The sequence below is a fragment of the Amblyomma mixtum genome, chromosome 3, assembly GCF_055824585.1.
Source record: "Amblyomma mixtum isolate Tamu chromosome 3, ASM5582458v1, whole genome shotgun sequence".
In the NCBI taxonomy this organism is placed as follows: Eukaryota; Metazoa; Arthropoda; class Arachnida; order Ixodida; family Ixodidae; genus Amblyomma; species Amblyomma mixtum.
In genome coordinates this window covers 75,372,424-75,384,294 of record NC_143014.1, presented here as the reverse complement: position 1 = coordinate 75,384,294, position 11,871 = coordinate 75,372,424, and the positions used below count along the sequence as shown (strand labels likewise).

General features: G+C 46.1%; 1 protein-coding gene across 1 annotated transcript; it reads right to left on the bottom strand.

Annotated features, from left to right (window-relative positions):
* Positions 1–1,816: 1,816 nt before the first annotated feature.
* Positions 1,817–10,000, bottom strand: LOC149350626 (uncharacterized). The gene is made up of 5 exons (XM_089575553.1): positions 9,727–10,000; positions 9,554–9,634; positions 8,573–8,653; positions 7,481–8,377; positions 1,817–1,939 (listed from the first exon to the last, which is right to left on the bottom strand). The coding sequence occupies exons 1-5, from the start codon at positions 9,961–9,963 to the stop codon at positions 1,817–1,819; spliced, it is 1,419 nt and encodes a 472-aa protein (XP_089431679.1). The 5' UTR covers positions 9,964–10,000.
* Positions 10,001–11,871: the final 1,871 nt, after the last annotated feature.

Here is an 11,871-nt window from a genome sequence, read left to right as displayed (position 1 = left end):
TCTGATAAAGCTTTAAAATTAAATCGTAATATTTTCTTTCAACGCATAGCTTTAGGGGCTCATGGCGACCAAGTTTTCTCCTGTGTCATCCATGTTTCAAATACGTGGCGGAGCTCGGAAAAGAAAATACAAACGCGCGACGAGTATATTGATTGAAAAATTCAGGACAGCACTTTGGCCTTAATTGAATTTCGAGGAACTGCGATGATTGATGAAAAAATTACCTTAAGACAACTCAGGGACAAAATCTAAGGACTTTCTATAACGGCGCAGAGAAAAAGTGCCTGAGATAGGGATTTTTCGGTCTATGTCAGAGAATTATCGGTTGCGGCATGGAACATGAGTGGTTTTGTCCACCTCTGTCTTGATACCGCGGCGTTAGTGGGAACTTCCGGCCAATCCTTTTCGCTCAGTGAATTCTAATATGTGCCGTCTTTGCCAAAAGTAATCAGTTTGTCATGACCGCGAGAGATCCGGGCTGGCGACGCCAGTGCGACGCTCCGTTTGCCAGCCCTCGTCGCTCGCGAGTAAAACCTTTGTGACGTGGAGCTGTGCCATCACTTATCTTCCGGGTGACGGATGATTGCATGAGAAGGTGGTAGGCAGAGCTTGGTAACTTATAACAAAGACGGTATCTGTTACAAGCAGCTGTCCATGGACCATTTTAGTATAAATCGTTTCTCCTTTGCCTCATGAAGCAACGCTGTCCTCGTTTGGCCCTGTTTCCTTTTCAGCGCATTCCTGCTGTGAGAGCGTGGAGATTGTTGCAGTTCACTACGGGAGGCTTCTGCCGTTCCACAGCAGCCGTTGTTTGCTACCGAGCAGGGGCCGCTCATTCGATTCCTACGGGACGGGGACTTGGCGAAGGCGCAGATTGTAAGATCAGAGACAAGATTCTGTGATGACAGAAGGACTTCCACTATTTTCAGATACCGATTGAAGCACTGCACATATGAGGTGTGCGACTGTAAATGGCCGAAAACTTGTTTCAGGATTGGTGCGTTCATAAATAAAACTGGAGCACATCAAATTAACCGTAACGGCTTCGCCCGCAGACCCCATAAAAAGTTGTATATTTCAATGTCTATAAATTGTGTGATGAAAGAGAATGATTTCTTTTAGCACGGCAGCAGAGCAGGAACTACGACTTCGAAAGAACGGACCGACGAGGACGATGCTGTTCGTCGCTTCTATGTTGTTCTTTCCCCTGTAATGCAGTATCATAATAATGCACCAACTAGCTCAGCTATCCAACCTGTTAATGACTTCACCCTCCTGAGAACCTCCACTTTTCGCTCCAAGAATGTATACATAAGCCGCCGACGTCGCTGTAAATGAAGCATAAAGATTCATATGTATCTTCTTATTTTTGCTTAGACTGGCTTCGGCCGGTGGAATTTCGACCATGTCTACGGTGAAGGGTAGGCACTCAGAGAAGCATCATCTATTCTTGCTGCATATTGTTGCGTTTGGAAGCTGTTTTTGTAGCACAAAAATAATTATTTGATTTGGCTATGAAGGAAACACTTTTTTGCATGTTATTTTTCAGCTCGGCATCTCTGTGTTCTATACAAATGTTAGTTTCTCTGCGCTTTCATTTTGCAGGTTCTGCACGTGAGCAGCACTTTCTGCGACTTGGACAACATTGCCATGGAACTGACATCAGCCTCCGACCTGCCCTCTATGCACACCCGCTTTTTGGGAGAGACGCTCTCCCGCAACTATGGAGGTCGGTGCGCACACAGTCCGGCTACTGTTGTCGTTGAGATCTGAGCTAGACCGGATCCGCTAGATATAGCCGCTTCGTGGTTCCGCCCTACGAGGCTCCGGTGGCCACGACGGTCGCCTTGGCGGATTCCTTTTGTCGAAGGGAATCAAGGCCGCTCTGGACATCGAAGGCACCGGCGCTGGAAGGGGCCCCGCAGGAACGCCGCGTCATCTGTGAAGTGTGGCCATCGTACTCTGCAGGGCAGCCACCTGGGCGGCTGCTTCATTTTTTTTATGCGAAGCATATTAACGTAGGTTTCGGGCCTTCGCGCGACGCCCGGCGGTGGCCACCATTGACCCTGAAGTGGGGTCACGTGACATGACGTCACGTGATGACGTCACACCGGCTGCAGATGGGGCCTCATATCGCGCCGACCAGAATCCGCAGCGTTCTGTGGGTTCCGCCATTTTCTTGCGACGGTGGCGCCGCGGTGCGAGCATTGGCAGTGGACTGCGGGAACCGCGAATCGTTGCACTGGCGGAAGCAGGAGCGGTGGCAATGGCTTGTTCTCCAGGCGGTCTGTTGACGATAAAAATCGGTAAGTCGTTTTTTTTTTTTTCACTATTGCATTATGTACGCATGACAAACGCAGTAGAACATTCATATGATCGATATATTGCTTGGCTTTTAGTAAAGTTTTGTGTTATCGCGACAGCAATGATGCCGGCGCATTTTGTATACATCGGTTTCCGCGCGTCATAAAGTGAAACGTTTTAATAGAGTAAGCGTCCTGGCAAGTTCCCAGTGAGCATGATACAGCTGCATACAACGTCGATGTGCGCTGTTACCACGACATGGCACTGTGCAGCGACGCACCTTTTGTTATTGCTTCAAGTAAATCTCTACCTGCTTATCGCTAAAAGGTACCGGTTTTTAAATACCTTTCTCTGTGCCCCTTAAGATCGGATCAAACGGGTAATGCTATGAAGATTGTTTCTCTTTTTGTTTATCGCCTTTGGAAGCTTGTCTTATCGCCTTGTTGGCTGCACGAGACGTGAAGAGGACGCACTGCTGTTAGGAATTCAGGATCGGATCGAGCGACGAATATTGCTCTGAAGCTCATTTGTGTTTGTTTTTCGTTTACCGTCTTCGGAAGCTTGTCTTATCGTTTTGTTGGCTGGGCGAGACCTGAACGGGGCACGCGTCTGCTTATTGTCTGAGATGCTTCTCAGTATTTTAAGCACCTTGCACAAAAGTTGGCTGCTAAATTGAGTGCAGCCGAGAGCGAAAGTCATTCTTCACCGATGACCGTGCAGTGCACTTGCTGCTATCGCGCCGCCATCCTGTTAATGTCTGTGGGCACATGCTCGGCCAATAAGCAGTTTGTCGTCAAAGCTTTGTTCTATCTATCTGCGTGTTTCCATGTATAATATTGCAGTTAACTTTGCGCGTATTTTCTTGTTTTGCTTCCACACCTTAGGCGACCGGGTTCTGCCTCATCCCCTCTCCATCTCGGCCAACGAATGGAAAGAAGATATGAAACTCTGGCCTTCCCTGCAAGAAAACCACATTACATATTACCTGCTCAAAACAAAAGCCTGCGATCTGGAAGACGTCCAAGCCATCAAGAGTTTAGACTCTTATAACTTTGTAATAAGTGGGAAAGTGGGTCAGCTTCTCATTTACCAAGCTGACAGAGAGACTTGTTTCATTAACGGGACAGTCTCACCTTCGCAAGCTGACTCTGACCGACCGTACCAAACATGGGTTTGCATTACAAGTGATTGCCGCGTTTTATCCGGGTCCTGCTCCTGCAAAGTCGGCTTGACTGCCGTGTGCAGCCACGTCGGTAAGTGCAGTCATCGGCATTATTAATGCGTCAGCGTTACAGCAGACGTTCGAAGGAAAAGATTGAGTGTTGTCACTAACGCGGAAATTTGAGCTAGTTGGTTCACGTGTTGTCACTAGTTCAGGATTGGTCTAGAGGGTTGTCACATCACAAGTTGACCTGTGGAATGATAGTGGCTAAATGTCTAGTTAAATTGTGACTATGAGGCCGTAACATGACTGAAATGTCAATATGACATGAAACAGTATAAGGTAAATTAATTATGCTGAAAAGAAAATTGGGGTAATAGTTGGGAATCGAGCCCGTGACCCATGGGTTGAGTCAGACACACTACTCCTATGCCATTGTGCATGCCCCTCCTACAGTTAAAGGGGACATCGTGTGTCTTGTGGTGCCTAGCAGGACTGCTGATGTACGGTAATGAGTGTAATTAGAGGTACTAACTAAGAAGGTACCAAATAACCATTAAAGCTATTGCATTATACATGGCCTTAAGGGGGAGCTTAAATGTCCTCCTAATTTTTGCACTCCCTGCTGTTCCTAGAGATAGCTTAAAATACTTGTCTCATAGCTGTAGCTTGTTGTGTCAACCACAATTTTTTATTGTATCTTAGCCACTCTTGAGTCTAGTGTTGGGATCGAAATGAACTGTAGATCATTTATAACCTGCATGTGGTGCATGCAACCTCTCAGCTACCTCAGCAAACGACACTAAACCATCGTCATGCATTCTTGTTGCAGCTGTTTCCAAGGGCGTCCGCAGAACTTTTTCCAGGGGGGTGCACCCGATGTCTGGGGATGAGGGAGGCGGCAGGTTTGTAGTTGTTTTCTGGTAGGGCATAAATAATATCCGTAATTCCAAGGGGCCCCCCCTTGCCCCCCCTTCCGGACGCCCATGGCTGTTTCCATTTATTAGCAATACTTTCTTCATACAGCTGTTTTGTTGAAAAATGACTCCTAACTGCACAAATTTGTCTGAGTAACATGCTATGCACATTTATGCTTTTCTGCATGTGTAAACAAGCTGTGTGGCCTCTACCTTCATGAAAAACTATGCAGGCTGTACATCTGCACCTATTACGTGAAAAAAGAAAAGAAGGTTGTGCAGAAGTGAGTGAGCCTTATTATGGACTCATCATCATCATTATTTATTGTCCCTTAAGGGCCCTGGGTAGGGCATTACATAAGGGGGGAAGCAAGAAAGTATGTTCATGGTCACATTTTGATGCAAATGAAAGTAAACAAAAATGCATGGTAATGTTACACATCACTAGGAACCATACATAATGAAAGTACAATGTCAAAAGCAAACGAGCGACAAGAACACTCGTGATTCATGTCCGTATACGCTTACAAAACAGTTTTACAAGCACAATATGCACAAAATAGTATATAAGCGCAGAACAAAAGGTAGTTTATAAATTACAATAAAAGGCAGCAACAAGGCAGCACATCCTATAAAGGCTTCTTTGCCTCTCAAACAGTGATCCTCGTGTTTGCTCTCTGGGCTTTGTCTTGGGTCCGACAACTATGGACTCACTTTCACATGCAGTAGCATTATTCATTGTAGCCACTGGTTGCTTTCAATTTTTTTCTATCTGCTTTTTTTCATATAACAAGGTGCAGTCCTGTGGAAGGTGGAGTTTGCCAGCCGAAAAGGCCTGACCGGACAGAGCTGCACTGACAAGAGTGCCATGTGGAACCAGGGCACAAAGAAAAATGTTAAGCCATCACAAATAGATGCCATGGATTTTAAGATGCGAAAGGAATGCGAAGACATGCAGCATAAAAGGCAGAAGGTTAATACAAAACATTATGAGACCCATGAGCAATATGTGAGAGAGATGCAGCAGTCTCTAATAGCACCCCTTCTTGACATAAAAGGGAGCCTCCTGCATCAGACTGTTGTTGCAAAAGTGTCGCCCACTGTGGTGGCTAAAAATATTTTAAGGAATACAGCCCCTGAGCTCACTCATGGCCGACATGATGATGACGAGCTATTGGCGTGCGACACCTGCTCAGACTTTTATAGTAAATGGGTATGTATTAAAGAGCAAATCAGGTTAAGTCTCATGGAGCTCACGCGCCAGCAGACTGGGAAGCTTTGGGAAGCTAGCCGCAAGCTGCGTCTCACAGCTTCTAATGTGTCAAAGGTTCCACGGAAGAAAGAAACGCCACCAGATAAGTTTGTCACATCATGCCTTTTCAGCCAGTTTCGGGGCAACAAGGCAACAAGTCATGGACAAAGGTTTGAGCCTGTTGCCAGGCGGATGTTTGAGAACCATCGTGGTGTCCATGTTGAACGTTGTGGCACAGTTGTTAGTGCCACGCATCCATTTTTATCGGCAAGCCCTGATGGCTTAGTTGGCACAGAGAGCATCCTAGAAATTAAATGCCCGTATGTAGATGACTGTCTGCCGCTTGTAGACTCCAACAAGTATGATGTCAAGAAGGACTCGAATGGAGTCCACTTTCTTGATATGAAAGGAAAAAATGGTTACTACTATCAGGTGCAGTTTATTATGTTCTGCACAGAGCGTATACACTGCTACTTCTATGTGTGGTCAGCCATGAACTCTATTTTAGTTGAAGTGCCCTATGATGTAGATTTTGTTTGCCTTCATATTTCAAGGTTGTCAGAATTCTACTTCAGGCACTACTTGCCCAGGCTTGTTGATGCTGTTCACAGCAACAGCTTAGACATATCTGAATACAAGGCTATCGCTACACCAGCAGAACAGACTGAACAATAAACACTAAATGACCCGAGTTTTACTTTTTGTGTTTTGAGTTTTATTATTACTGCTTGAGACGTTGATGCAAAAGAAATATCGCTGCAGCAATCAGTGTATATCTATATACGAAATCCTGCTAATATGACCTGTAGCACTCATGTCGGTGTGCTTGAATACACAAAAACAAAGTTCCAGAGCATTATTTCTCAAGCACTTGAAAGACCAAACAACACAGTGTGTAACCTTTAAAGAGGTACAGACACAAAATTTTCCCACAAAGTAGCGAATGATCTGTTTCATGGGTGCAAGGAGATGCCTTCTAGCAAGTTTCGCTCACAGGCGTTGAGTGGAACATATGATTTTGAATGGTGTCTGATGAGCCGTTCGGCCTTTCCACTCGTATCCAGTGACATCAAGGTGCACTTGCCCAATTACTGAGACGTTACCAAACCTCGTAGTAGTTCACAGGAGCAACCAGTGCTTGCCAGCGACAGTCGTCATCAGTAATATAGTAGCACAGGTTGTCCAGTCGACTTGTACGTCAAGCTGCAGTTCAGTGCTGGCACTGACAGAAACAGAAGCTGCAGGTAGAAAATTGTTTGTAATTATAAACTCCGTGAACAAGAGTTTTGAGCTCATTTTCACGATTACTGGGCCCATATGCGTCTTTCTAGGCAAAAAAAAAACGGATACTTGAAAACTTTGTGTCTGTACCCCTTTAACATGATGTAATAAAGTGGAACAAAATGGTGTACAATACTCAGACAATCCATCCAGTCTCCTTTCACAGCATCAAAAATTTGAAGTGTGCCCTAATGCTTGTCATGGAGCAATGGTGCCTTGGATGTCGCCCATTTCATTCTCACTGTCATTTTCCTTCTCTTCCTCTTCGCCTTTCGGATCTGCTATTAGTGGCCCTTTCAGATTGCACAACCCCGCACAAACTAGAACAATGCTGTTCATCAACTTCTTGTGATGAATAGGCAATGAATTCTTGAGAATTCTGTACACCTTAATACGATTAATTGCACGTTCAACATGAATTCTTAGGTGTGAGATCCGTCTGGACGCCGTAGCTTCTGCTTCAGGAAACTGAAGCCTGCCTTTAGAGAAAGCTGGAGTGTTTAGTTTCACGCCCTTTTCCTTCATGGCATTGGTCAAACAAAATCCTCTGTCAGCCATGATTACGTGGCCTTCAGACAAGTTGTCAATAAAACCTGAATCTTCAACAATGAACTTGTCTGAAGCCCGTCCACCATAGGTGCCAGAAACAAACATTACGAAGCCACTCGGTGCAACTGCGACGAGAAACTTGATAGTGTTACAGCCCTTGTAGGAGCTGTATGTCTGCCCTCTTGGGTAAAGTTTCTTCGGCCGCTGCATATACACTTCAGTGCAGTCTACAATAACAGTAGTGTCAGCATATTGGCTCTTGGCAAACTGTTGTGGCATTGTTGCGAAGATTGTATCAATTGGCAGCCATGCAACAACATTTGTCATAATGCCATGCAAAATTCCTATCATTTTACGAAATATTCTCCCTGTTTGTGCCACAGATGTGCCAAATCTCAGGGCCAAGTCAAAGTACAGGAGTCCCAATCGCAGTCGCATGAGAGTTAGCAAGACTTGGTCGCCAATGGTCATGTTTCCACAAACCTTACCAAGACCAGCCACTGTTGTCACGAGTTTCCTAAAGCCATCGAGGCCAAGGCCTGTGTAAAAATTGCACACTGCCTCAGAAAGGTCCTCAGAAGCTGGTCTTGGTATGGTTTGTGTTCCTGAGCACTGAAATTTGGTTTCCGTAGCTCCATATGAGTGCTCAGCATGTATGAAGGAATATGGGTCTTCCCACTGAACACCAACACTGCAAACTTGCACCTCTGCTTGGCAACTCTTGTTACACTTTTGACTTGCTATTTCTTCTTGAGTCGAAGCAGAACCACGGCAGCTGAGATCAAGGACACTGTTCTCGGACTCATCCGAGTCTGAAGTCTGCTGCGAATGGTCTGCTGTGCCCCAGGTTGAACTTGAGGCAGAAGATGTGGCTTGTGCAGGTGCCACTGCTGAGACAGGATGCTCTCTGGCCTGCACATAAAAATAAAACAAAGCATTGAAGGAAATACCAGACGACATATAATGCGTTCATGCTCTCAAGCCTCCACTTAACGACACATTTTTTTTTCATGGTATGGAAATTACAATTTATACCACATAGGTGAGTTGATTATGTTTGAGTGAGACAGCTTGACTACTTGGATGACGACAAAGCAGAGACATTACCTGGCTATCCATTATTTGCACTGATGAAGGATTCGAATCTGGCTGAAGGGTTCTCAGGATTGGCCTCCTTCCACGTGTCACCTATGTAAATGCACAGAGATGGCTCATGAGAACCGCCAAGCTCGAAAACATGGTAACAATCCGGCACTTTTCTTATTCTCTCAGTATCCAACGTGTACATTCTTTAACAATTTTCAGATGTGGCTTGTTAATTGCAACCACATGTTTTGAACCCCAACATGTTTGTAACTCTTCTACAATTACAGCACAAAAAGTGTTTATGGTGCTCGGCTGCTGACCTGAAAGACGCGGGTCCGATCCCGGCCGCGGCGGCCGAATTTCGACGGAGGCGAAATTCTAGAGGCCCGTGTAGTGTGCAATGTCAGTGCTCGTTACAGAACCCCAGGTGGTCGAAATTTCCGGAGCCCTTCGCTACGGCGTACCTCATAGCCTGAGTCGATTTGGGACGTTAAACGCCCATATAAAAAAACACAATTACAGCACACTAAAACAGGCTAAGAAAAGTCTGTGTGTGTTGTGTCTGTGACGTAGCGCAAGTCGTACGCGGTGTCATACGCATTTGAGCTTGCCTGTCACCGGCCGAAACGCTATGCAGGAATCTCGAATGCGTCAACGCCAGTGCTTGCCGCGCCCATATCTAAGTACAGCGCACCCGGTATCTGTTTGACGTCGGTTATCGCTGCGTTCTAGCTCCGTAACGCGCACGCCTGTAATGGGTTGATAACGCCAATGGGCATATGGTTCAACGGCAAGACAGGCATCGGCAGCCTTGAGCTACCAGTTAATTTCTCGCTCTGTACGACCACGACTTCCAGCACTCGGTACGAGGCGTTCTTGGCACAGCAAGATCGGTTGCGGGTGAACGCGAGGCCCACACGCATCTCGTGTAAGAGCGCATTCATCACGATTTCAAAACAGCCATTTCCACCTCATGAAAGCTGATCTTCACGACGTACTCACCTTTTTCGCGTAGCCAAGTTCAAGCATTGGGCACGGATTTAGGGCGGTAGGTTTGCCGTCAATAAAATGAACGGAACAGACCTGTAATAAACGAAAAAAAAAAAAACAACGTGCAACGGCATCAGTGGCGCGGTGTCTCTCAGCAGAATGTTCACTACCACAAGTGGGATAACACTTATACGTGCAAGTTTGCTGGGCTTGAAGTTTTTGCGGTTGAGGGCGATTTCCCATTCCCTACACTTCTCAGGCGCAGCCGGAAACCTGTGCAACGAGTACACGCCGCACATACACACGCGCCTCTCGCACTGATGCTCGGAGCAGTTTTCGTCCATCAGAAGCTTGCGTTTACGTTGGTTGTTCTTGCAGCCAACGACGGCACAGTGCCGCCCCGACGAGTAGCTCTTGTACATCGTAGCTACTCACTCAAACCACTAATTAAAGACACAATCAAACGCCACGCAGAGTAAACACGAACATTCGCCTGTACCACACCGCTTATCCCGCATGGATGGATGGATGGATGGATGGATGGATGGATGGATAGGAGCGCCCCCTTTGAAACGGGGTGGTGGCAATTGCCACCATGCTCAGCTTTTCTTTATTTATTATTTTTTTTTGTTTACTGTGTTGGCAATTCTCATTAAGATTCTCCATCAACTTTGCCTACGGTTTCCTACTATTCTAACCTTATTCCACATCTCTGCTTTTCAGCCACCAATCCTCCAATCGCTTTTTGCTGACTTCCACTGCAGATTTATTTACATGACCATTGTTATCTTTAAACCCTAGGGCCTCAGAAAGAGTGACTGTGCCTGCATCGACATCCGGATGGATACCATCACATTTGATTATGAGGTGTTCAATTGTTTCCACAGATCTACCACACACTGCACATGTGTCATCTTCTTCGTTAAATTTCTTTTTGTAGCTGCGCGTTCTAAGACACCCTGATCTAGCTTCAAAAAGTAGGGCACTGCCTCTTGAGTTATCATAGAAAAATTCTTTCCTGATCTGCCTTTTCCAGAATCGATATAGTTCTACACTATGTTTCTTTGCCATTGAACTCATCCAATTTTTAACTTCCGCGTTTTTGACCTGTCGTTTAATGCTCTTTCTTTCTCCGTCCTCATGACCGGCATACTTACTGGTTAGTTTTCTAGTTCTTTTCCGCCACTGTGAGTCAACGTTCTTTCTGTATAAATATTTAAATACCTTAGCTGCCCATCTGTTATCGTCCAATTTCCTCAGGCGTTCTTCATATAGTATTTTACTCTTAGCTTCCCGTGCCTCGAACGATGCCCAGCCCATATCCCCTTGTACTGCCTCGTTTGTGGTTTTGCCGTGGGCACCTAGTAGTCCACGTCGAGAGGCGTCCCCTGGTGTCGAGAGTAGGAGCGCGCCTGCAGCCTGCGTGCGAGGCTAAAAGAATCCGGTCTTAGCCACCACGCTTCGGTTCGCGCCGTCGCGCGCGACGCGGCGGCGGCGCCACCATCGCTGCATCACGTGATATGTGACGCCACTCCAGGGATGAAGCGGCGCGCGCCCGCCGTCGCGTCAGTCTCTGTGCCCGCAACGGCGCCAGCGTCTGCGCCGACGTGTATGCGGTATAAGTGACGTGCAAACCAAGCGTCATGCATTTACGGACCATAAGAGTGTGTTTGTCGGGCTGCAAAGAATAAAGTACGACGATTAACCTAAAACCACGTCTCCGTTACTTAGCCCCATCCACACTGAGGCAGCTGCTTAACATGCTTCGCATCCACTGGGCTTAACCTTGGTAAGCCTCCAATTTTTTTTTGTGCATATTTTGGTTTTGTAAATGTATACTGTTCAAAAGTGTTTTACTTATGCAGTTTATATTCCTTAAATACATTCCGTTTACTAAAATACATTTGCTTATGTATGCTTTGCTTCTGTTTGTAGTAACGGGCATTTTATTTTTAGCTTTCCAATTCTCCACCTTTCAATTTCTTTTCCTGTCCTCGCGTTTTGTTAATACCTCACAATTTACGAACGATTTGAGATCATATCCTGCCAGAATTCACCCATGGGGAGAAATTTAGAGTGTAACAGAAAGCTCGAAAGTAATTGATCAGAGCAGAGCGCTACCGAGAACAAAATAAAGGTAGCGTTACTACGCAGTGAGTACCGTAAATTACGCAGTGAACTCGAACTGATGACATCCTATAGTGTGAGATCAGGCTACGGAAACAAGCTTGGGCGGAGGAGTTCGAGTAGGCTAAGTGGGTAGAACATAGACACCGGTTATGGTAACAGTGATCTCAGAGGGAGGGCAGCCCAGCCGAACGCGCCAAACG